At 32.5% G+C, this 24056-nt stretch overlaps 1 protein-coding gene across 1 annotated transcript in view; it reads left to right on the top strand.

Annotated features, from left to right (window-relative positions):
* Positions 1 to 24056, top strand: part of LOC145252668 (tubulin-specific chaperone D-like) — a gene marked incomplete in the record, with an annotated part of 249915 nt that overhangs the window by 80261 nt on the left and 145598 nt on the right. The window contains 11 exon segments of the mRNA XM_080112451.1: positions 3544 to 3604; positions 3996 to 4102; positions 4828 to 4890; positions 8919 to 9075; positions 9602 to 9689; positions 10036 to 10121; positions 10796 to 10876; positions 11370 to 11443; positions 14286 to 14409; positions 14645 to 14705; positions 20951 to 21005. Coding sequence (XP_079968577.1) covers positions 3544 to 3604; positions 3996 to 4102; positions 4828 to 4890; positions 8919 to 9075; positions 9602 to 9689; positions 10036 to 10121; positions 10796 to 10876; positions 11370 to 11443; positions 14286 to 14409; positions 14645 to 14705; positions 20951 to 21005 — 957 coding nt within the window.

Genomic DNA, 24056 nt, shown 5'->3' with positions numbered 1-24056 from the left:
TTTGTTAGCTACCTTGCAATTTCACATTTGCGTTTGTTACAATTTATTGATCAACCTTGCAATTTCACATTTGCGTTTGTTACAATTTTTTGAGCAACCTTGCAATTTCACATGTGCTTTTGTTACAATTTATTGAACAACCTTGCAATTTCACATTTGTGTTTTTGTTGCAATTTATTGAGCAACCTTGCAATTCCATATTTGTGTTTTTGTTGCAATTTATTGAGCAACCTTGCAATTTCACATTTGTTTGTTGCAATTTATTGAGCAACCTTTCAATTTAACATTTGTGTTTGTTGCAATTTATTGAGCAAACTTGCAATTTCACATTTGTGTTTGTTGCAATTTTTTGAGCAACCTTGCAATTTCACATTTGTGTTTTTGTTGCAATTTGTTGAGATACCTAGCAACTTCACATTTATTTGGTGCAATTTATTGAGCAACCTTGCAATTTCACATTTGTTTGTTGCAATTTATTGAGCAACCTTGCAATTTCACAGTTGTTTTTTTGTTACAATTTCACATTTTTTGTTGCAATTTATTGAGCAACCTTGCAATTTCACATTCGTTTGTTGCAGTTTAGTTAGCAACCTTGCAATTTTACATTTGTGTTTTTGTTGCAATTTATTGAGCAACCTTGCAATTTCACATTTGTTTGTTGCAATTTATTGAGCAACCTTACAATTTCACATTTGTTTGTTGCAATTTATTGAGCAACCTTGCAATTTCACATTTGTTTGTTGCAATTTATTGAGCAACCTTGCAATTTCACATTTGTGTTTGTTGCAATTTATTGAGCAATCTTGCAATTTCACATTTGTTTGTTACAATTTATTGAGCAATCTTGCAATTTCACATTTGTGTTTGTTGCAATTTATTGAGCAACCTTACAATTTCACATTTGTGTTTTTGTTGCAATTTATTGAGCAACCTTGCAATTTCACATTTGTGTTTTTGTTGCAATTTATTGAGAGACCTTGCAATTTCACATTTGTGTTTTTGTTGCAATTTATTGAGCAACATTGCAATTTCACATTTGTTTGTTGCAATTTATTGAGAAACCTTGCAATTTCACATTTGTTTGTTGCAATTTATTGAGCAACCTAGCAATTTCACATTTGTGTTTTTGTTCCAATTTATTGAGCAACCTTGCAATTTCACATTTTTTTGTTGCAATTTATTGAGCAACCTTGCAATTTCACATTTGTTTGTTGCAATTTATTGAGCAACCTTGCAATTTCACATTTGTTTCTTGCAATTTATTGAGCAACCTTGCAATTTCACATTTGTTTGTTGCAATTTATTGAGCAACCTTGCAATTTCACATTTGTTTGTTGCAATTTATTGAGCATCCTTGCAATTTCACATTTGTTTGTTGCAATTTATTGAGCAACCTTGCAATTTCACATTTGTTTGTTGCAATTTATTGAGCAACCTTGCAATTTCACATTTGTGTTTGTTACAATTTATTGAGCAACCTTGCAATTTCACATTTGTGTTTGTTGCAATTTATTGAGCAACCTTGCAATTTCACATTTGTGTTTGTTACAATTTATTGAGCAACCTTGCAATTTCACATTTGTGTTTGTTGCAATTTATTGAGCAATCTTGCAATTTCACATTTGTGTTTGTTGCAATTTATTGAGCAACCTTACAATTTCACATTTGTGTTTTTGTTGCAATTTATTGAGCAACCTTGCAATTTCACATGTTTGTTGCAATTTATTGAGCAACCTTGCAATTTCACATTTGTTTGTTGCAATTTATTGAGCAACCTTGCAATTTCACATTTGTTTGTTGCAATTTATTGAGCAACCTTGCAATTTCACATTTGTTTGTTGCAATTTATTGAGCAACCTTGCAATTTCATATTTGTTTGTTGCAATTTATTGAGCAACCTTGCAATTTCACATTTGTGTTTGTTACAATTTATTGAGCAACCTTGCAATTTCACATTTGTGTTTGTTGCAATTTATTGAGCAACCTTGCAATTTCACATTTGTTTGTTACAATTTATTGAGCAACCTTGCAATTTCACATTTGTGTTTGTTGCAATTTATTGAGCAATCTTGCAATTTCACATTTGTGTTTGTTGCAATTTATTGAGCAACCTTGCAATTTCACATTTGTTTGTTGCAATTTATTGAGCAACATTGCAATTTCACATTTGTTTGTTGCAATTTATTGAGCAACCTTGCAATTTCACATTTGTTTGTTGCAATTTATTGAGCAACCTTGCAATTTCACATTTGTGTTTGTTACAATTTATTGAGCAACCTTGCAATTTCACATTTGTGTTTGTTGCAATTTATTGAGCAATCTTGCTATTTCACATTTGTTTTTGTTACAATTTATTGAGCAATCTTGCAATTTCACATTTGTGTTTGTTGCAATTTATTGAGCAACCTTACAATTTCACATTTGTGTTTTTGTTGCAATTTATTGAGCAACCTTGCAATTTCACATTTGTGTCTGTTGCAATTTATTGAGCAACCTTGCAATTTCACATTTGTTTGTTGCAATTTATTGAGCAACCTTGCAATTTCACATTTGTTTGTTGCAATTTATTGAGCAACCTTGCAATTTCACATTTGTTTGTTGCAATTTATTGAGCAACATTGCAATTTCACATTTGTTTGTTGCAATTTATTGAGCAACCTTGCAATTTCACATTTGTTTGTTGCAATTTATTGAGCAACCTTGCAATTTCACATTTGTGTTTGTTACAATTTATTGAGCAACCTTGCAATTTCACATTTGTGTTTGTTGCAATTTATTGAGCAATCTTGCTATTTCACATTTGTTTTTGTTACAATTTATTGAGCAATCTTGCAATTTCACATTTGTGTTTGTTGCAATTTATTGAGCAACCTTACAATTTCACATTTGTGTTTTTGTTGCAATTTATTGAGCAACCTTGCAATTTCACATTTGTGTCTGTTGCAATTTATTGAGCAACCTTGCAATTTCACATTTGTTTGTTGCAATTTATTGAGCAACCTTGCAATTTCACATTTGTTTGTTGCAATTTATTGAGCAACCTTGCAATTTCACATTTTGTTGTTGCAATTTATTGAGCAACCTTGCAATTTCACATTTGTGTTTTTGTTGCAATTTCACATTTGTGTTTTTGTTGCAATTTCACATTTGTTTTTTTGTTGCAATTTATTGAGCAACCTTGCAATTTCACATTTGGGTTTGTTGCAAATGATAAAAAATGAAAGGTTTCTTTTTTTTATTTAAAAACTATTTTTGATAAAAAATCTTGATGCAAATTGGTAGGGGAGTATAGCTAGACAAGCTGGGATCAGTGAGTAGGTAAATCAATTTATTAGCCGAACAGAACCATGTTACATAATATAAATGAGAAGATTTGAAATATATCAATTTATTTAGAACCGGACTTATTTATTACAATTTTGTTCTTTTATACCTCTCCATTAATTTTTTTCTTTCTATAAAATCCAAACTCAAATATAGTTTTGAAATTTGCAGTTTTTATTTGAAAATTTAGATTTAAAAGATTTTTTCTTTTATATTTAGAACAATTACTGCAAGGCCTCAAAGACAAAGACACAGTTGTTAGATGGTCTGCTGCCAAAGGGTAACTATTGCAATGTCAAGAAACTTTTTAAAGTTCACATTTATCGATCAAAATTATCAATGCTTATGATTAGCTGTGGCAATTTCCTTTCATAAATTTATGAGATTAGACACTTTGATTTTAGTAATAGAAAATGAATTGAACAGAAATTTTATTTTCATCCATTTTAGTAAATATCTTATTAGCATTTTTATAAAGTATTTTTAATTCTAAAATTAAAAAATAAAATGTGAATATGTGAGGATAATTATTAATTGTACAAAGATTTTATTTAAAAAAAAAAAGGAAAAACTTGTATTACAACTTTTAAAGTTAATATTGTAAAAAACGCTTGAATACATTAATGGCAAAACATGATCTTTAAGTAAAGTTAATTGTATTTTGGTTTTAGTGTTGGCCGTGTCACTGGTCGCCTTCCAAAGGAATTGGCTGATGAAGTTGTGGGTTCAATTTTAGAACTTTTTACCATGATGGAAGGAGATACAGCATGGCATGGCGGTGAGTTACCATTTTGAAAAATTTAATGATGACAGTAAATATTTGCTTAAAGAGTTTATTTTCTATAGCTGTAAAAACTATACTATATTCATCTCATCTTACAGAATTTGGCCCATTAAACAAACAAATAACTATAGTTAACTTCAGATGGGATTTTTGACAGTCAAATATGTCTGGGGTATTTATTGTGTGCATATATATTAATCTCAGTCCCAAATAAAAGTCAATTGTTTTTGTTTGGTTTTTAAAAAATAAAGTTTTACAAACTTTTCTTTGTTGTTGAAAAAAAATTGTTGTTTTTAGTATGTATGGTTGTAACGTCTGTTTCTGCTGACAGACATATTCAGGATTGTTTACAAAAATGAGAGCTGTAACTTGACACTGCAACAAAATAAGATATTTTTATTAATCATATGTTATTATTCATGTTTTATCCACATGGTTTATTTGTCCAAGATGAAAATTGTTTAATAACTTGAATTCACTTTGAAATTTTAGATTTCTCACCATTGAAGAAATCAATGTAAATTCTAATTTAATAAATGCGGTTCTTATTCTGGTAATTGAGCACTGTGATCAATTTTTCTTCCAAAAATTTCTATATCATTTGGATTTCTTAATATATTCTTGTGATGCACTCAAATAAGATCCAACAAATTTATCTATTTACATTTCTCATATTTCTTTGTTTTTCTCAATCCTTATTTACTGGTTGTTATTTCTAGGTTGTTTAGCCTTGGCAGAGTTAGGACGGAGAGGCCTTTTGTTGCCCCAACGGCTTTCCGATGGTAAGTTTTCATATAGGAGCAAGAGATATCTACTGCAAATTCAATAAAAAAATAAAAATGCAATTTCTATTTGTGTTCATTAGTATATTCTAGATTAGTCCAACTTCCCATCAGTCTGAGATTTGATAATAGGCTAGATATTAAAAAAAAAGAGAAAGAAGTTATCTTATTCATTTGTTTTCATATATAATATACTAGAAAAAGTAACCTGATCTCCAAGTAACTTTCAATCTATGTGCAAGTTATATGGATGGTTTTTGCAATTTTAACATTAACAGGACTATTTGGTCATTTCCATGTTGTAGTGTTTAATTGGAAGGAGGAGGATGAGAAAGACAAGGCTTAATAAATAAATATGAATTTTTTTCTTGCCCCTACCCTCTCCATTTACAAACCATGAAATAAAATTCCTATGTAATGTGGGAAAAGTTATGTTCAGAAAATTTGGTGCTTAATCCAAAGAATTAAAAAAAAAAAGAAAAAAAAAGCAAAACCCAAAGTAGAGAGAGAAAGAGGCTGGCATCGTACATGTGCACTTTTATTTAACAAATTGAAATTACACTTGCACATGCTATGTAAATTTTTGTTGTTGTAGAACAACACCCTCATTCAAAAATGAGATAAAAATTATGCTTTACCAATGTTTGCACTAATATTTAAAATCATAGGGTTTTCATATACGATTTAATCTTATTTCGGCCAACCTCAAGAATAAAAAAAACAACAAATTCACTTTTTATTTTAGTTTTTAGTTTTTCACTTTCCCTCACCACTTGAAATGATTTGGTGGCTAGAAAAAGGAACAAGTTTTACTTGCTAATTGTTTAAATTTATATTTATATACACACAAATACACATTGACCTTTATTATAGAGTGGAGGATTTTAAAAAACAATTTGTTTATATTTCATTATATGTTTATTTACTTTTCCCTTGTTAATTATTAAAACACTGATGTTGCCTGGTTGTAAATACAATAAACTGTATATTTTTACTTAATTCAGCAGACTATTTCATTTGATCTATACCTGGTTAATAGTAGGTTATTACCACTAGTGCTATATCTATCTATTAAGATTAATTTAAAAATTAATTTTCATAAAAAAAGTTCATTGGGTGCATTAGCTTGACTCGAAACTGAAATAAAAACTTATGAAAAAAATATATGTAGTTCCTTCAGCTATAATCAAAACCCAAACTATGAAGAATTCTTGGTAAAATTATTAAAAAAAAAATAGATGACTTAAGTGCCATCAGCTACAATCAAAACCAAAACTTATGGAGAATTCTTGGTAAAATTATTTATGACAAGAAATGGAAGTACATAACAATTAAATGACCTGAATGTAAGCGTGACACAGAAAATAGCACATGCTTTCGTATTAATATATAGATGATATCTTGAAAATTTGGTAATATCTAAAGAACAAAATAAAAAGGATAAAAATTTTACACGCTTCTGTAAATTTGTTATTGATTTTTATTAATAAATTTGCAAATAACAATAAATTATTTATATTTTATGTTTATTGTATTATTATGCTACTTTTTTTACAGCTGGGTGTGTAAATATAAAAAATTCCCTTTATATATATATATATATATATATATATATATATATATATATATATATATATATAATAAAAATTACAATAAGTTTACCAAGGTAATCAAAATGGTAAACTTAAAATATATTATAAATATTAAAGAGTTAATATTTACAAGTAAAATAAACTCAGCCAGATGTAAAAGCTCAATAAAACCGAAAAGGAAATAGAGCTTATAATATGAACAAATGATTAATAAAACATGTTAAAAGACATCTTGAAAAAGAGTTAAAAACATATTTAATTTTAAAAAAGGAAACACAAGATAAGTGGATAGTCCTATATATATATATATATATATATATATATATATATATATACAGTGGGGAAAATAAGTGTTGGACACATCCCATTATTCTTTATTTAACACACTTTTTATGCAGCGAATGACGCGAAAATTTAACAAGAAATAGTTACTAACTTAACAATAACAAGTAACTTTAGAAATTGGAACCTTTTAATTCATAACAAGAATTATATAATAAAAACGAGAATAGCCTGGAAAAAAAGTATTGGACACATTGTTTTAAATGATATTTTATTATTATTTTTTGTAAATAATGCTGGAAATTGTTATTTGCATTTTAATTTGTTGACACTATTATACATTTTAGAAGTTTCTCAATTGTTGTAGACCATACTCTAGGTCGTTGGAAAGTATTGAAACACGTTAGTCACCAGTAAGCCATCACACGTGAAGGTTCTCAGGATGAGTAAACGTAAAGAACTCTCTCAAGTCGTCCGTGATAAGATTATTGCCGAACACAAGAATGGAATTGGTTATCGGCGTATATCTGCTCAATTCAAAATCCCTGTAAGCACCATAGGAAACCTTATAAGGAAATGGAAGGTGCATGACTCCATCATGAACCGTCCGCGCACCGGAGCTCCTCGCAAGATGTTGGATCGAGCAATGAGAAAAATTGTATAAAAAGTTCAGCAGCAACCGAGAACCACACGAGGCGAACTTCAGAAAGATTTGGAAGAAGCAGGGATAGTAGTAACGAAACCAATGATCAGTAATGTACTCTGATGCAACAGTCTTAAATCGCGTACACCTCAAAAGACACCATTACTAAAAAATGTCATATTAATGCTCATCTGGAGTTTGCAAGAGACCACTTATTGAAAACAGATGATTACTGGAAGAATGTGATCTGGTCCGATGAGACGAAAGTGGAGCTTTTCAGCATTAACTCTGTACGTCGAGTATGGAGAAAAGATGGCACAGCGCACGATCCCAAGAACACCCTCCCCACTGTAAAGTTTGGTGGTAGAAATGTCATGCTCTGGGGATGCTTCTCTTCAAATGGTACTGGGCCACTTCATATTATAGATGAAAAGATGAATGCAGCCAAATATCGAGAAATTCTTGAAAATAATCTCTTGCCTGCTTCCAATGCGTTAGGTATACAACAAGGATGGATCTTTCAACAATATAATGATCCCAAATATACTGCTAAAATAACCTCCGATTGGTTCGTACAGAACAAAATAGATGTTCTTAAGTGGCCCAGTCAGTCCCCAAACTTAAATCCTATAGAAAATCTATGGAGAGAGCTCAAAATCATGGTCCACAAGCGAGATCCACATAATATTCAGGATTTGAAGAAAGTATGTGTTGAAGAGTGGGCAAAAATCTCGCCTGAACGTTGTCACAAATTAGTTTCGTCGTATAGAAAACGTCTCGAAACTGTAATAGCCAATAAGGGGTTTTCAACTAAATATTAGATGAAATTGTGTTAGTGTGTCCAATACTTTTTTTCCGGCTATTCTCGTTTTTATTATATAATTTGTGTTATGCATTAAAAGGTTCCAATTTCTAAAGTTATTTGTTATTGCTAAATTAGTAACTACTTCTTGTTAAATTTTCGCGTCATTCGCTGCATAAAAAATGTGTTAAATAAAGAATAATGGGATGTGTCCAACACTTATTTTCCCCACTGTATATAATACACAAATTCATCTTTATAATACAATTTAAAACTTTTTTAATAATTTTCCCAAATAAATTTTTACAGAATATATAATTAAATTTAATAAAATTTAGTAAAACTATTAAATTTTGAAAATACTTCCAACTTACATACAAATGTCTTCCATATGAAATATTAAATATTGACATCCAGAAGAGACATGTTTAATTTTTTTCTATAACAAATATTGTTTTATTTTACTATTATTGTTGTTTAGGATTTCAAAGTTTCTTTTTAAAACCCATGAAATTTTAAGTCGAAATTTTAAAGAAAAAAATTGTTTATTATGAACATGTCTTCATTATTGAAAGAAATGAAAGTTTCTAAGCGATAAATAAAAAATCAGTTTAATCTTCGACTTTCTCGAAACCTATCATGTGGTGAATTGTCTCAACCTTTTAATGATATTAAGTTAATTTGTTTGCCATGAATAATTTTCTTTTAGTGGTGCCAGTTGTATGTAAAGCCTTACGTTATGATGTTCAAATTGGCAACTATTCAGTTGGAGACCATGTACGAGATGCTGCCTGCTATGTGTCTTGGGCATTTGCGCGTGCCTATGAACCAAGTGATATCAAACCGTACATTCAACAAATTGCAAGGTAAATTACTTTCAGCACATTATCAGATTTGCTTAAAAACATTTGTTTCGTTCAAAGTCAAATAAACATAGGTAATTAGATTGATACAAAATTGATTTAAAATTTTTTTTTAAAGTTATTTAAAACATTTTTTTTTCTCTGTTAATTTTTCCTAAATTCTAGAATTGAATCTATTTTGTCTATATCTATATAAAATCTTACATTTTTGTTTTCTGTTAGAAATCAAAAAGATTTACAACCTTAAATGAAATTATATTTTTTTTCTAATCCAGTGTCAAATTGGTGGAATGAAGATTATTCTGCTATATTCTCATAAGAGTGTGTCTGTATGCTTGGAAAATCATCATTTAAAATTTTGTCTTTTTTGACATTAATTACTGATTAGACCATATTAATAATTCAATTCATTTTATGAAGGTTACTTTAAAACTTATAAAAGGATTTACTTAATGTTAATGTTTTCAACTTGTTTAAAGATTTTGTCTGTTTTAAATGTTCCAAATAAAACAAGATGGTTCCTTATCAGTTCCCTTTTAGTTGTTGCTGTGTTTGATCGTAAAGTTACTGTCCGAAGAGCTGCAGCTGCTGCTTTCCAGGAGAATGTTGGACGCCAGGTAACAGTTAAAGAATGTTTAAGAGCTTTTATAACTTTTTAAATATTTTCTGGATATTTTCCACTTAGTATATTATGATGAAATTATTCTTTTTGAAAAGCGAGTTATTTATTTTAAAACGAATTAAAAAATATGGTTAATCTTATTGAAATATTTAAGTTTATTTGGTGAATTTTATGAAAAATAATTTGATATTTCATGAATTTTGTTTCTACAATGAAATAAACAAATGCAAGTTCCATTTTTTTTTTTTAATATTAATAATGTATTTTTCTGTATCTAATTTATACATTAGATTTTGTTTTGTTTTGCATTTTTTCAAATCAAATTACATTTCTTTTGTTAGGGTACTTTTCCTCATGGCATTGATATTGTCACTACTGCCGACTACTTCACAGTTGGAAATCGACAACGCTGTTATTTTGAAATCAGGTTGGTCATTTGACTAATATGCTTTTTCAAAATAGGTCCGTTTCTATTTATGGTACTTTAATATTTTTTTTTTGTTTATTGCAATTTGTTTTTTGTTTGTTACAATTTTTTTTTTGTCTGTTACAATGTTTTTTTATCTGTTACAATGTTTTTTTTATCTGTTACAATGTTTTTTTTGTCTATTACAATGTTTTTTTTTGTCTGTTACAACATTTTTTTATCTGTTACAATGTTTTTTTATCTGTTACAATGTTTTTTTATCTGTTACAATGTTTTTTTTGTCTATTACAATGTTTTTTTTTTGTCTGACATGTAGTCATTCAAAGTATTTGAAATTTTGATATCTTTCTCAAAATATATTCAGGTAATTATTTATAGGAAAAGTGTTTTGATTGAAAATGTTTCATACAGAATATCTTCAAGTTTCCTTACATTAATCTATATCGTAAGTCATTAATTTGTAATGAAAGATACATTCATTAAATTTTCTCTTTTTTAAGATTTGCAATATGAATTGTAATTTGTTTGGTTTGTACAAAAAGTAGATTACAAAATCAAATATTACAGAAAATATTTGTAAAGCATATTCAAGAAATTTAAAATTTGCAAAAAATGCTTCCAATCATAATGGCATTTATTATTATTATTATTATTATTATATTATTCCTTTTCAGTGTATTTATTGCTCAATATTCAGAATACACACATGCACTGATTAATCATTTAGTTGATATAAAGGTTGGACATTGGGATATGTAAGTATTTATACCTTTCCACATTGGTTATTTAAATAGACAAATGTTTTTTTAAATAAATACTGTTATTTCATCATTATTGTATTCTGAATATTTTCATGTATTTTTAATCAAATGGTTGTAATAAGTTATGAAAAATGTGTTGCAGTTCATACAAAAGCCCACTAATGTATATTAATTATGAAGAAATACTGAATTTTCCTTGTGTAAAAATAGACTAAATTTCTACTTGTATTTAATTTTCAGTTTTTGCTATATTTAAAAATTATTTTAATGTTTGAAATTGGATTAAATATACATTCATTTAAAATTTTGTTTTGAAAAACCATGAATTAACTATGACATGGGTAGTTATTACCTGTTTGTGGGTTTGTACTAAAATACCTTTTTGAAAGACAATGAATAGGAATGGGTTCTGAACATTTTCTATTGAAACAAAAATCTATAAACTGTTATGGTTGCTGTTCTACAAAGAATCTTATTTCGATTCTAGTGCCATCCGAGAACTGAGCGCAAAAGCACTGAACCGACTCGTCCCTACAGCCCCGGATTATATGTGCCATATTGGTAAGAAATATAGTTTTAGAAACAATTTATTGGCCATTAAAACATTGTAATTTCTATCCAAACCTCATGTTAGACTTTCACTTATTGACAAAATTGTATAAATCATTATACACCTGTGTCATTGTGAATCCAGATTTTTTCTTTGTCTGCTGATAAATTCACTCAGACACTGATGTTTATAATAAAAAAAAATATCTAAAATTATAAGTAGAGAAAACTATCAGAGAGATAGATTGTATATGCATGAAAGAGATAGAAAAACAGATGGATAGCTTATATTGCTACACCCAACTACATTGTGTTTGCTGCCCCTCATTAGCGACAGCACCCAGATAACTTTTCTGCTTGAAGTCTTGCAGCTAAAGAGAATGAAAATCTCCGCTCAGAAAATACATGGTTTTGTGATTTGAGTCGCCTCTGACTCTTAAGTGTCACTTAAACTTTTTCACTTAAACACAACCTTATATAACACTAATCTTCAAACATTTTTGCCATTAGGAATTGAGGATTTGAATGATGAGAATAGTTGAATGTGTTTTAATTAATCTTAAAGATGAAATTTTGTATCAATGCTTTACAGTTGTTATGTAATAATCTTTTCTAAACTATTATTTAAACTAAAACTTAATCTTTGTTAGCACATTTACTGGATTTATAATCAGCAAGAAAATTTATACTTATTATACTTAATTCAAATAAAAAAATTATTATGAGGTCCAGGAGTTTGAGCAGAAGTTTCTTGAGTTCCTCAATTTTACTGGGTAATGCGGAGACATAGGTTCCCTTAGTAAAAAATATAAATTCTTAACAATTGATTAACACAATATCTTTGTTTGAATCACTTCTCACTTCGTTAGGAACTCTTCTTGAAATTGTATTTTGTTATTGATTCTCAAGAAATATTTTCATTGAGGTAGAATGAATAACTAAAGGAACAGGAGAAACAAATTATGAAAATACAAAAACTGTTGAGGCTAAAGCAGTCATTTTTGACACCATTTTTGAATAAACTTAAATTATTTTTATTACCTTATATACGTGTTTCTGTTAAAAGAATAAAATTATATGTATAATCAAAGAGTAAAATTTATCACATATAATAAAATAATTACCAATCTAGTTATGCAAGGGAAGTAACTCTTTAAACATATTTAAATGTGATCTCTATTAGTACTTTCATATAACAATGGATGAAACGGAAAAAAGAAAAACAAGGAATTCTTACTACATGACAAATCGGATATTCAGTTACAGAAAAAAGAAGAAATATCAAAACGACTCTGTTTTTAATTTACTTGAAAAAGAGATGTTAATATCTTTATGTTCAAAATATGAATTGATATGGCCTCCTAAAATATGTATAAGATCCACTTTTAGAGATATATTGACTGAAAAAATAGTTCACAACTATTAAAAGCCTTTGCTCTGTATTTACCATGCTTGTTAGATTAAAACCTCATATCCAAAATTGTTGTTTGGAATTACAGTATTGTTCTGTTTAACTTTAATCAAAATTTTAAAAAGAAACATGGCTATTTTTTTGTGTCATTTCTTCTTTCCATTGAAATTTCCAAAAATTGCTCTTTGTCTGTTATTTTACTCTATAAAAATTAATGACCTCTATTTTACCTTCATACATGATTAGCCATTCCTGGTGTCATTGTCTCTCCTTAGACTCTAGTTCTTGTGACAGTTTGTCTAACCTTTACATTCTCTAAAAACTTACAAAGTGACACAACTTTTTGTCAGTAAAGCTACATGTATATTCTTATATATTTTATATATTATTAACGCTGCATTGTGGGAGATTGTCTATAAGATGGCCATGATGAACACACACCATATGCTGATAATTAATCCATTGTTATCTATCTGTCTGTTTAAATGTATGTATATGCTTTGCAAAAACTTTTGACAGAGGCGATGGATTTTCATGAGATCAGTATCATTTTGAAGCTCGATCCTTCAGACAACAAATATCGAAAAAATTGGCCAAAAACATTAATTCCTTCACCCTCAACTGGGCAATTTTCTATAGGGAGGGGTCGCTTTTTTCACCGATATTTTCAAAAGTCATCACCTTTTTTGGTTGTCTACCTTTAATTTAAACCTACATCACTTCTGGTTTGGTGCTAGGTGCAACAGCTAACGGGTCACTTTTTTTTTTTTTCACTTTCTTTTCCTCCTTCATGGTATGGGTTTGAGCCTGCCTGCCTACTACAACTTAAAACATTTTTTTTTGCTCAAAATACCCCTCCAAACCCCTGGGCAACGCTAGTCAATAATATATGTCAATCTTAATTACATTTAATAAATGCTATTGTTAATCGTTATTTTTTTTAATCCAAGTTTGTACACAAACAAAGGATACAACAAAGCAATTACTCTTAATTAGTCTATTTTTATCTGGATTTGATGCCATTTCTGTGTTTAGTGGTTTCTTATTTGGTCTTTGTTTAACCAAGTAACAACAAATGTAAAAGTGAGCCTTAAAACAATTGCCTAATCTTACTAATTTGTTAAATGCTTAGAATTTGAAGGGCAAATATAGTTGATTCCCTGTTAAGTAGTCATTGTTATGTGAATGTTAATAGTATTATTTTGTCTTATAAAATCCACACAAGTCTACATAAAATTTGCTATCCATGAAATGTTACATACTTGTATCATAAGTTGCAATTAATATTCTTGAAAGTACTAATATTAGATTCAGTCATCTGCAATTATGTTTCCATTCAATATGAAATTTTTATATTTTAAAAGATATTGATAATTAGCTGTGAAATAAAAATGAAATTATTCTTTGTTTTGTAATGAATATTTATTCTCTTTCTCTATGCAGTATTACCTAAGCTGTTACTACTGACCTGCGGCATGGATTTATATCCACGACAAGGGGCTATTTTAGCTGTTGGAGAAATCACTCTTGGATTGGCTGATCTGGCCAAAGGTCGACAGGATAATAGGTAATCTTCTACAAATTTTACTTTATTGAATGTCTTATACAGTTTTGTTCAAGTATTTGAGTCATTTGGTGCTTTTCTCATCTATGAATCTAAAAATGATTTGAATGGATTCTTTAACTTGTTGATATTTTCCATTTATCTGGAGAAGAAAGTGGTGGTGATGATGATGATGGTGACTGTTGTGTCTCCAAAGAAAACTTGAAATATGATCTGCATTCATCATTTCTCGTTGTAGGCCAATAGATGACATTTTGGGTGCAAAAACTGTGGAATATTTATTATCTCTTGTCACAAAGGTAAATTTTTTGCGTTTGATTTTCATTGGTTTTATTTTACTTATCAAATTTAATCAATTTTCAAAGTTATTCAGTAATATTGAATAACATTTAAAGCATGACACTTGGAAATCATTTTAATTTGCTTATATATTATTTCATATAAATTATTCCGTTTCAATAGACTTAGCAATATTTGACTATAATCTATTCTTGAATTATGCATGAAAAATCCATGACAGCACATGTAGGAGTGACCACTTCTTGATTTTCTTATACCTCAAACAAGCAGCATGTTAGAACCTCAAAAAAGCCAAATTGGAAAAATCCAAGCAACAGATTGACCTCAGGTCAAATAACAAAAATGGAGAACGTACCACACCCTTTACTAATACATTATTATCCGTAGCAAAAGAAATTATACCTAAAATATTTTCTGCTTTAAAACAAGGTAAACCCTGGTTTGATGATGAATGTAAGAAACCTGCAACAAAATGATGAGCAGCTTTCGGTTTCAAAACAATGCTATAAAAGAAAACCTAAATCCCTTTTAGAACTATCGTACCAAAACCTGGCAAACGTTTAAAAAAAATATTAAAACAAAAATATGGAAAACTACATGACAAAAATGAACATTAATACAGAAAATAAAACCATATTGCACATGGTAATGAGAAAAACAGGGAAAACAATACACCATCAAAATACCTAATACATAACAGTACAAAAGCCACAAACAAGAAGGAAATAGCAAACCTCCGAGAAGAAACTTAAAAAAAAAAAATCCTCCTCCGAAAATATTCACAATACAAGAAAAAATAAAAGAACAGATCAATTTTCAAAGAAAATTTTTAATAATTCCATAGCAAAAGCTTATAACACAGTCATTGGTTTTGATGAAATCCACAATGAATTGCTGAGAAATTTACTTCCAAAATCAAGAGAATACCTACTGTTCATCTATAACAATACATGGACAACAGACAGCATCTTTAAATTATGTAAACTGATTCATGCGACTAATGTAAGAGGCTAAACTTACCCAAAGGGTTGGGATCCGATAAGACTAGGAACTGCATATGCTGTAATACTCACCAGAGTAGTAAGTGTCCGCGTATTTGTACATTGTGTGGATGTGCGTGCGAGCGGTGGCGTGATGGAGGAGGTGTGGACTTGCTGCAGGGAAATGTTGGGTGGGAAAAGAGAAAAAAAGATGGCGCCTGGTGTTTTATAAACTCTGATCTTGCGAGACCACGAGAAAAAAGAGGGCGCAAATGAAACAGGGTGAAAAACTGCTTAAAAAGCAAGCTTGAGTGAGAAGAAGGGACAGTGTCGTTTACAGTCATGAGGTTATTGTGTTACTATTGCGAGTGTTGGTGACGATTGAAGTTGAATTCAAACCAAGCTATTTCGGCTGTTGCTGTGAAAAATGACCAACTCAAAGTTTGATCCGAAACTGATTCCAGAGTTTGATTGGTCCACATCTGTCATTGACTGGGTTGAGAGGGCCGAGTTGACCTGCAGTCTCTGAGGTAAAGAGAGTGCACATTGTGATTCCCCTGAGATTGGCTGGGGGCGCTCTGAGTGTGTATCAGCAACTTAGTGCTACTGAAAAGGCTGATGTGACCACTATAAAAGATGTGCTGTACAAGGTATTTGCAATGGATCCTTGCACGGCTTATGAAAGATTCGCCTCCAGGAAGCTCATGCCAGGAGAAACCATGGATGTGTTCTACGGAATTGAAGAAACTTGCTGTGCTGTTCGGCAGTGGAGTGTTGGAGAGGACATTGGCATATATATTTGTGGCCGGTCTTCCCACCGGTGTTAAGCAATTGTTTAGAGCCTCTACCAGTGTGTCCGCAACGCCTATGGAGCACTTGATGGAACGCACCTGGACTATCATCAGAGATGAGGAGAACCTGGAGGAACCAGTTGTGATGGCGACAAAGGCAACCCAGAACGAGGCCAGTGAGATTCTCAGTCTGAGCCCTGCGACTAATGGAAGATGTTACTGCTGTGGTCAGCGAGGTCATTTTGCGAGAAGCTGCACTGACAAAGGGTGGGGGCGGCTGCGCTGTTTCCAATGTGGCGGCATAGGGCACCTAGCCCAAAACTGTGCGGGAAACGCGTCAGGGGCTAGGATGTCAGCACTGCCCTGCTCTCCAGACAAGATCTAAGTGACGCGCAACCTATGATAACTGTGTACGTGAAGCGAGTGCCCTACTCAGCTCTTCTCGACTCCGGCTGCTCACATACCATCATGAGTGCCAGATTGTATCGGACCTGGACTAAAAGGAACATTAAAGTCACCACAATCGCATGCTGTGGAGCCAGAACCGTGAAAGTCCACACGGATCTGGTGTGGCTGCAGAAATTAATGTGTTGGTGACGCGAGGGGATTTGCTGGGGTTCAACGTACTGCTGGGTTATGATGCTATCATAGCACTGGGGGGAGTGATCATCGAAAGAGATGGGAGCATGCGCTTTTTAAAAAACCCGGTGTGTGCTGCAATCCACATCGATTGCCCTGACTTTAAGGTGGGCTATGACTATAGCCAGCAGGCCTGGACTGCGTCATGGAAGTGGACCGAGGGAAGGACGCCAACCAAATTAAAGAATCTCGTCGCAGAATACTCTATACTTGACGAGGCTTGTGATGAGTATGAGCAAGAGCTTGAGGCGTGGATCCGAGATGGATGGCTGATCCCCTACCTCGAGAAGTTTGGTCCGCGCAAGGGTCTGATACCCTTAATGACGGTTATCCAGCATAACAAGTCAAAAGTAAGACCAGTGCTGGATTATCGTGAGCTCAACCAGTACATTGAGGCTTACACTGCTGATGCTGATGTGTGCGCCAGCAAACTGAGGGAATGGCACCAGAAGGGCTCCAATGTGTCAATATTAGACCTGCGGAAGGCCTATTTGCAGGTGTGAGTGGATGAGACGCTGTGGCTGTTCTAGACAGTGTGGTTTCGGGGTCGGAGGTACTGCCTAACATGACTTGGTTTTGGTCTGAATGTGGCACCGCAAATCATGAAGACCATTGTGAATGCGGTGTTGTCTCAAGAAAAGACCATTGAGGACGCAACATCAGCCTACATTGACGATGTGTACATCAATGAGAACGTAAAATCTGCATCGTGTGTCAGAGAAAAATTGGCTCAGTGTGGTCTGCAGTGCAAGAATCCCGAACGTCTGAGGGATTGAGTGCGCATATTGGGATTAGATGTCTTTGAGGAAGACGGCACCCTATGATGGAGGCGTAGCAGTGGGATTTCAGGCATCCCTGACGTTATTACGAGGCGGACTGTTTTTCCTGGTGTGGGAAACTTGTTGGACACTTACCAGCCTATGGCTGGCTCTGTGTAGCTGTGAGTGTCATCAAACGCAGAGCGAATTTGGTAACCACAGGTTCGGACGATATGGTTGACGATGCTCTTCTAACTCTGATGGTAACTGAGACCCTGGAGAGAGTTAACAAGGAGGACCCTGCTCATGGAAAATGGTGTTTGATGCAGATCACGTAAATGTGTGGGTCGACGCTAGTTCATTGACATTGGGAGTCGCATTACAGCAAGGCGGGAATGTGTTTGAAGACGCATGTTGGCTGCAACCCATGAGTGATGCTCAGCACATCAACTTAGCTGAGCTGGACGCTGTTGTAAAGGGAATAAATCTCGCACTGCAATGGCAATCGAAGAAACTGCACCTGTACACGGATTCTCTCTGCGTCTACCACTGGGTGTCTGACACGCTTTCAGGACGGACAAGAATCCGCACTAAGACAGCCAGCGAGATATTGATCCGGCGAAGGCTAGACATGCTGAAGAGTCTGGTCTCTGAGTATGGACTATCAGTGGGGTGTAACGCTGGTAACATTACATTGTAATCGTGCCGACCAACTAACCCGTGTCCTCACAGATGGTATGGAACCGTGAAGATGGGTGTGGAGCACACTGCTTGATCTTGCGCAGTTGCAATTGGTGCGATTAGGCCATGTCAAATACTGAAGATTCATGCACAGAGCGGACATCCAGGTGTCAAGAGAACAGTGTGTTTTGCGAGGCATGTGGACCCAGCAGTGACAAAGGCGGATGTCAGGCAGATTGTCAGGCACTGTGAGGCGTGTCAGTCTATTGATCCTGCACCAGAGCAATGGCGAAAAGGACGATTCAACGTCAAGAAGATGTGGCAGCTGGTGGCGATGGACATTACCCATTACAGTGGTAAACCCTTTCTAACTCTTATCGATTGTGGACCCACACGTTTTGCAGTATGGCGACACATGATTAGACAGGACTCAGTAAGTGTTGTTCGTATCTTGTCATCCATCTTTTTTGAGCGGGGTGCATCGGAAGAGATCTTGATGGATAACGATGCTGTTTTTTGCAGCCAACAAGTTCGGCAGCTGTTAAATGAATAGGGCACCCGACTACGGCTGCGATGCACTCATGTGCCATCAGGGAATGGCATTGCTGAGAGGAGCCATCGTTGCATTAAGAGAATTGCTGCCAGAAAGCAATGTACCATTACGGAGGTCACGCCAAAGGATGGGAAATTACCTGCAACAGCGCCGGCCAATGCCATATACATGTATCGTGTTAGACTAAGGGGAATTGATGCTGCACAGTCAGTCAACCAGAAAATACATGCCAAATATGAGGTAGGGGATCCAGTTTGGGTGAGACCACCTGGAAACCGTTGCACTACCAAATTCAAGCGAGGCCGAATCTCTGGGGTGATCAGCCAGCAGTCGGTCCTAGTTGACGGAACCCCGCGCCATGCGCGTGATCTTCGCCTGGCTTCTGAGGTGCATCATACATCTACAGAGGAGAGCAATGAATCCTCAAGTGATGAGCTACTGATGAACATAATCAACGGATCAGAGAGTGATGATTATAGTTCATCTGATGCTGCGGAAACAGAATCTGAATCAGAACCAGAACCTATGAATGTGCCCCTTTGCAGAAGTAAGCGGACTAGGAGACCAACCCTGTAGTGCACTCTGTGTGATCATCAGATCAGGGGGGAGTGTAATACTCACCAGAGTAGCAAGCGTCCACGTATTTGTACATTGTGTGGATGTACGTGCAAGCGGTGGCGTGAAGAAAGTGATCAGATCCTGATCAGCAAAAGATTCAACTCTTTGGTCTCATGTGATGTCCACACCACTATTTGCACTATTTGGCCAGCGAGAGAAAAACACCATTTGTCTATCTCTGTCTCACATCGGTTCAGTGTTGTTGATTACATTTAATGACAGAATGTTTGAGCTTGATACGAGCTATCATCATCTCATTGACATACCTGAGAATTGCTAGAGTTTGTGGCATTGGGAGAAAGCATGATTGGGCATTTCTTCAAGTGTGTTGCAATGAGGTCAGTTAGATGAGTTCTCCATTCCAGAACTGTGTTGTAACACATTCCAATTGCCAGGTTAGAGAGATCACATTCACTCATACCTGGCACCTAGTTCTATTTGTAGCAGATCTCTTCCGACCATTCAAAGTATTCGACGAATAAATTGTCAGCTGCTCCTCTCACTAATCCCCTGTAGAGCTTTCTAGAAAACCGAGAATGTTCACTGGACTGAGGAAGCTTTTTGAGCAGTGCTCAGCACTTTTTGAAGAACTGCAATTTACCCTTCAGCCTATGACAGCCTTCAAATGAATGATCGAGAATGAGATTGGGAAAGGCTTTATCAACTGCAGAGTTCCATGCAGATTCCTCTGTCAAAGTTTGACTCAAGAAAGCTAGTCTCTCATCAAGTCAAGCATCCCCAAGTTTCACTCACATAGATGTTGAATACAGACTGTGAACGCAATGCCTACACTTTGATCCGAGTGCCAAAAAATGTATTTTCATTGGAATTTCATGTTTGACACAACAGCACTGTCAGATGAAATTACTTTTTTTGCATTGCATTTTTGTCAATCCGATCTTTTACAAAACAGGTGGGTCATAATGAAATTACTTTAGTATATTATTATATTAGTATGTTAGTATATTATATTATTATAGCATAGATGATAGCATTTATTTTTGACTATTATATACTTGAAAAATAATATTAATACTACTAATTATATTAACAATCTATGTTCAAATATAATGTTAATTTGAAATCTTAACTTTTTGCTTTAAAAGTTGCTGGATTATTCTTTAATCTAAAAACTCAACTTCATAATTTGATTTGATGAAAACTTGATTAATTGCATCTTTTCATTATAATATGCTTTGCTGATTTTATTTTTCTTTGAAATAGTTGCAGCAGGCTCAGGTGTTTCGAGGGTTGGGAGGAGAAATGTTACAATGGACAGGTAAGACTCATTCACCTTCTTGATTGATTTCATAAGGTCTAGAATATCAAAATTGCTACTAGCTCTTTGCACTTATCACATTTCTGTTTATCTATAAACTTTCCCATATTGAAACACAATGAAATTAATATTTGTTTCAATAACAATAAGTTTACAGATAAATAACTGTCTGTTTTAAAGGTTGTGTGTGTATGTATATATATTTATATTACACACGAGAATTAGATGTTTTGGCATGGCCGATTCGACAGAGGGTCAATTTGCGTTGACTATGCATCACATTTTTATAAAGAATTTATAACTTTTTTAAAAACTTAAAAACAATCTGAAAATATATAACTTTAACTATTTTTTAAGAAAAAAATCATGTTTTTTGCAAAACTATTTTTGATTAATTATTTTTTAATTAATTTTTTAAAGATTAAAACTTAAAATATCTTAAGGTTCGTTTGGTACTTATGTTACCATGCTGAAACTGAATTATTCTTAACATGGAGAGGGGAGGATGTTTTGTAACTATCCTGTGCTTTCATCTAAAAAAAAGAAGATATTGTGAAACCTTAATTTAACTTGAAAACACGATTTAAAAAATAAAATGATAACATAAGTGCATAAGCACAAAAAATAATCATGTTCATTTAAAACACAACACAAAAGCAGACAATACTTGGTCGTCAACAAGATATTTCCATATGTACTGTGCTATTTTTTAAACAGTATTTTCAATTTAAATGGAAGTTTCACCAGACCTTTTTTTTATTAAATTATTAGGTGAAAGTACAAAACATTCTCCCCTACCCATGTTAAGAATGGCTTTCTAAATAATGTTATTGGTTCAGCACTGCAATACCAGTGCATAAGTACCTTATTTTTAAGTTCTTTTGTTTTTAATTAAGAAAAAAAATATGAAAATATAATCTTTTTGACAACTGTATGTTGTCAGTTAATGTTTATATTAATTTTTTAAGGAATTATCATGTTTTTGTAAAAACTGTTTCTGGTTAATCATTTTGTAATCAATTCTTTTCAGGTTAAAAACTTTAAAATATTAAAAAATTCTTTTAATTAAGAAACACAATATGAAATCTTGTTGATGACTAAGTGTTGTTTATTTTTGTGTTTTGTTTTAAATAAACATGATTATTTTTAGTTTGTTTTTCTTTTAATAATTTTTATTTAAATTTTATTCAAAGAAAAAATATCTTTGTTTACTGAATTAATTTTAAAAATATAAAAACAACTTTGACTATAATAATGAAGTGCTAATCTGACACCGAATTGGCCATGCCAAAATGTATCAAACCCATTACACACACACACACACACACATATATATATATATGTATATATATATTTATGTATATATATATGTATATATATATATATATATATGTATATATATATATATATATATGTATATATATATATATATATATGTATATATATATATATATATATGTATATTTATGTATATATATATGTATATATACGTATATATATGTGTATATATATATATATATATACGTATATATATGTGTATATATATATATGTATATATACGTGTATATATATATATATATACGTATATATATGTGTATATATATATATATATATTTATGTATATATATATGTAGTGTTTTTTAGAAATTTACCTGTAAAGTCCGAAGTTAAAACATTTTTTTTTTTAAAAACATGTTTTTTTTTTTTTTTTTTTTATGAAACCTTAGTCCTTGCATTGGAAAAAAAAATTAGGGCTTGAGTTTCGAGGAGTTATAAGCTTGGAAAGACGGGGTGGAATTATTCACTATTTTTCACGAAATTTCTTACACACCTACCAATCTACCCATGTTAAGAACGGCTTTCGGAATAGACACCCTTAACCTTGCCAGAATACCCGAAAAGCTATAAAGTTGACGTGTCGAATGTGAACGATGAGTTGGACGTAATGTAAAAATGTACCGAATTTAAAAGGGAACGAAATTCAAATTTCCGTTCCATTTTTACAACCGTAAAGCAGAGCATTCTATGTAAATTTTACCTAACTTACTGTATTAATGCTATTTTTTTTAAGCAAGAAAAAATAAAAAGGTAAATATCTAGATACGCTACTACAGAACACCGACCACTCTAATTTGTTTTTTTACAGGTAATTGAGGTCGCTGACAACGAATCTGATAGTCAAACTTGGGGCAAATTTACCGTTTGCATGGTATTTACCCCTGAACCCACAAACTTCTTTCCACCATTTTGCAGCTTCCGTTTATGCTACGCGCATGCACGCTGTAGCATAAACGACGGCTTCACCAAGCAAACTACGTTGGGGGGGAGGGGATTTTTTTTTTTCCAGGACATAGAATTTTCTAATTTTCAAAAATACATTATAGCGCTTTTTGGGTGGAAAATTTAAAATTAGCTGAAAAAGAAATAAAATAAGAAAAGGAAAGCACACCAAGTTGGAGTAGGGGGGGTAATTTATCTGTTCTTTTTTACCTGGAACATCAAATTTTCCGTAAGTAACGCACCGACATTTACCAATTAGAACACCATTTAACATTTTCCGAAGATTTTACTTTGTACATTGGGGGCGCGAGTGGGGTGGGGGCGAATGTGATGTTGGGGCGCCCCCCCCACATCACCCCCCCCCCCAAACAAATTAGAGTGGTCGGTGTTCTGTAGTAGCGTATCTGGATCTTTACCAAAAAAAATATTTAGGTTTGGCTATAAAATCCTAAACTCATTTCACCCTAAATAATTTAGGTGACTGAAATAGGAATCTAATTGAATGTTTAATTTCCTGAATAGTATGCGAGAATTCATTTTTCTTCGAGTTATATCGAATTCATTAATACGGACTTTAGGGGCTTTTTTCGTAATGTTACTGTAAAAATTATTTTTTATTGTTACAAATTACGATGCTTTAAAAAAAGCAAAAATAAATTCTTGCGTTTTTTATTTACTACTGAAAACCATAACTTTAGTAAAGGTATTTTTTGTTTAAACAAAATAAATATAATAAAACATTTTCACTAAGAGTTAAGTAAAAATAATTAG

Source organism: Euprymna scolopes, chromosome 29 (assembly GCF_053919585.1).
Source record: "Euprymna scolopes isolate OS-2025 chromosome 29, ASM5391958v1, whole genome shotgun sequence".
Classification (NCBI taxonomy): Eukaryota; Metazoa; Mollusca; class Cephalopoda; order Sepiida; family Sepiolidae; genus Euprymna; species Euprymna scolopes.
The sequence above is the reverse complement of the archived record's forward strand: the minus strand, read 5'-3'. Positions and strand labels throughout refer to the sequence as shown.